Raw genomic sequence first — 2,972 nt, 5'->3', positions numbered from 1 at the left:
TTTCTTTTGAAGGGGAAGTGATGTGTTGTGAGTGAGGACATATTTTACCTCCGAATACAGTAGGTTCCATATGCAACTGACAATTCCAACTGCCTTGCGGGGGCGGGGGGAGTTTGAGGTGTGGAACGGAGTGAAGTCCAATCAGCTTCCATATGCAAAAGACCTTGAAATGCTGGGCGGAACTGCACAAAGCAGCCAGTCAACCCAGCCAGCGTCTTCTGACTGACAGTTCTTGCGGCCAAACACTAAAGGTGTGCATTTGGAACGTTGGAGCCCACTACGGCTTTATATATAAGGGAGAGATATTCACTTTGGTTCATTGGTGAAATGCATTCTGGGGAAAAATACTAAATGCTGACAGGCAGTAACTGACTGACCTTGCTTATAGTGGCCAGTTGTAATTGTGCATGTCCCTGATTCAGCTCGCTTGCGTTAGATTAAGAACACTCCACTGTGTACCCATATCTGCTACATTAGATACTTTTAGAATTCCATAGCCTGGGAAGAAGAAGGCCCATTGTTCAACTGAAGGAGGTATATTTTTGCCTGGGAAAATCCAGCCCACAGATTGGTGCCCAATCAGAATGGTGTGACGGGTATGCCTCTAACATTCTAAAAAGTTTGCTGTTGCTGTTCTGAGGTAAAATGTGTTCTGAGGTAAAATACATTTCCCCTTAGTGCCTGTTGGGAGAAACCATTGTTCCCAATCTCCAGGTGAGGGCTGAAGATCACTCAGAATTACAACTGCTTTCCAGATGGCAGAGATCAGTTCCCCTGGAGAAAATGGTAGACTCTGTATTCTTATATGCTGCTGAGATGGCCCCCGTATGACAGCCAATGTGACGTAGCAGTCAGGGCTTCAGCTATTACAACTAATGACCAGATGACCCAGATCAGTTCTCCTGGAGACAATGGCTGCTTTGGGCAGTAGATTCTATGGCATTATACCCTGCTGAGGTCCCTCCCCAACCAAAATCCTGCCCTCCCCAGGCTCTACCCCTCAAATCTACAGGTATTTCCCAACCCAGAGTTGGCAACTGTGTAATCAGCGATGGTACCACTTTCCAGACCCTTGAAACCCAGAAAACACGGCACTGGAGGAGGTGCTTTTCTACCTTAGCTGTGACTGCATATCCCCAAATTAACATAAGCCATCCTCCAGGCGGCACCTGGAGATCTCCAGCTATTAAAACTGATGTCCAGATGACCAAGACCAGTTCTCTTGGGGACAATGGCTACTTTGGGCAGTGGGTTCTATAGCATTATACCCTGGTTGAGGTCCCTCCCCACCCCAAATCCTGGCCTCCCCAGGCTCTACCCCTCAAATCTACAGGTATTTCCCAACCCAGAGTTGGCAACCGTGTAATCGGCTATGGAACCACTTTCCAGACCCCTGGAACCCAGAAAACATGGCACAGGAGGAGGTGCTTTTCTACCTTAGCTGCCACTGCATAACACCCCCCTCCCCCTCAAAAAATAAGTCAGAGGTGGAGAGAACCATATCTGTTACCATGAGGCTGTCCTCCCATTCTACCCACTTGGGGCAGCAAAATGACTTGAGACAGCCCTGCCTTATAGCTAAGCAGAAGGAAAGAAACATGGCTTGCCTCCCTCCATTTTCTGCTTCCCTCTGCCGCCCCACCAGCCACAATCGGGACACTCATTTGGAGCTTCCTTCTAGATTCCGTTGTATTTCTTCCCACAACGGGCATTACTCCTAGCAAGCTATAATGGAAAATTGATCTGGGGGTATCTGGGGTTTTGAGGGGGCTGTTTTTTGAGGGAGTGGTGCTAAATTTGCAGCACAGCTGCTGGTGCCTCTCCTCAAAAAACTCCACAAGTTTCAAAACGATTGGACCAGGGGGTCCAATTCTATGGGCCCCAGAAGGAGGTGTCCCCATCCAACGAAGGGGAAAATGCTCCAGAGCTAAATTATCTGAGCAGCTAGCTAACTCAGCACCCCCTAGCGCAGCACCCCCTAGCGCAGCACCCCCTAGCGCAGCACCCCCTAGCGCAGCTCAGAGGGAACAGTGCTCATAAATCAAAAACAGTTCAGTGTTTTCAAACAAATCCATAAAATACAAAACCATTAAAATATTACCTCAATGGAATATGAAGATAAACAGTTCTTCCTCTACAGAACAGTCTGTCCAACCGAATTAATTTTAAGATGGAATAGTCCACTGGTCTTCCCAGCAACACAGCCTTTATTTGTTGTGTCAAGGCCATCTCCATCAAACCAATCTGCACCACCGCCCAGGAGTGAGCGGGGCAGACAATACACTGACTTAGCTGGTCAAGTTCCAGGACCAGCTAGTCAAGGTTGGGAAAGGAAAGAGCCTTGTGTCTTACCCCGTGCTGAACCACCGATTCGGGGAAACGTCGCAGAAGCAGCAGTAGCATTTCTGCTCGTTCGAGTGTATTAAAGCACTGCTCTGTGGCCTTCAGTAACATTTCACACTGGATCCGGCCGGGAAGCGTCTCAAATAAACCTACGAGGGGAAGAGGGCAATGAATCAGGGATGGGGTGCGACAAGAGGGAATAATACATTTCAGACGGAGAGTTAGGGGGGGCGAGCACAGGCCGTACAATCTGAGCAGGCAGCAACACCTAATTCTGCAAACTTCCTAAAACCGCTTTCCCCTTTTTGTCTTTTCCCCCCCAGTGAGGCAGGCAGGACCTTCAAATCAGAAAAGTTCTACATCTAGGTAACAAAAACGAAGAACATGCATACTGTATGGGGGGGAGATACGCTTCTGATTCTAATTCTGCAAACTTCCTAAAACCGCTTTCCCCTTTTTGTCTTTTCCCCCCCAGTGAGGCAGGCAGGACCTTCAAATCAGAAAAGTTCTACATCTAGGTAACAAAAACGAAGAACATGCATACTGTATGGGAGATACGCTTCTGAACAGCAGTGTGTGTGAACAAGATCTTGGGGTACGGGTGGACCAAAAATTAAATATGAGCAGGA

The 2,972-nt window shown here is 48.1% G+C and overlaps 1 protein-coding gene across 1 annotated transcript in view; it reads right to left on the bottom strand.

The window, feature by feature from the left end:
• The window catches only part of INTS10 (integrator complex subunit 10), a 47,573-nt gene that overhangs the window by 39,212 nt on the left and 5,389 nt on the right, over nucleotides 1–2,972 (bottom strand). Inside the window, 1 exon segment of the mRNA XM_015407732.1 lies at nucleotides 2,353–2,492. Coding sequence (XP_015263218.1) covers nucleotides 2,353–2,492 — 140 coding nt within the window.

The sequence above is a fragment of the Gekko japonicus genome, unplaced genomic scaffold (assembly GCF_001447785.1).
Source record: "Gekko japonicus isolate JY-2015 unplaced genomic scaffold, Gekko_japonicus_V1.1 scaffold2017, whole genome shotgun sequence".
In the NCBI taxonomy this organism is placed as follows: Eukaryota; Metazoa; Chordata; class Lepidosauria; order Squamata; family Gekkonidae; genus Gekko; species Gekko japonicus.
The sequence above is the reverse complement of the archived record's forward strand: the minus strand, read 5'-3'. Positions and strand labels throughout refer to the sequence as shown.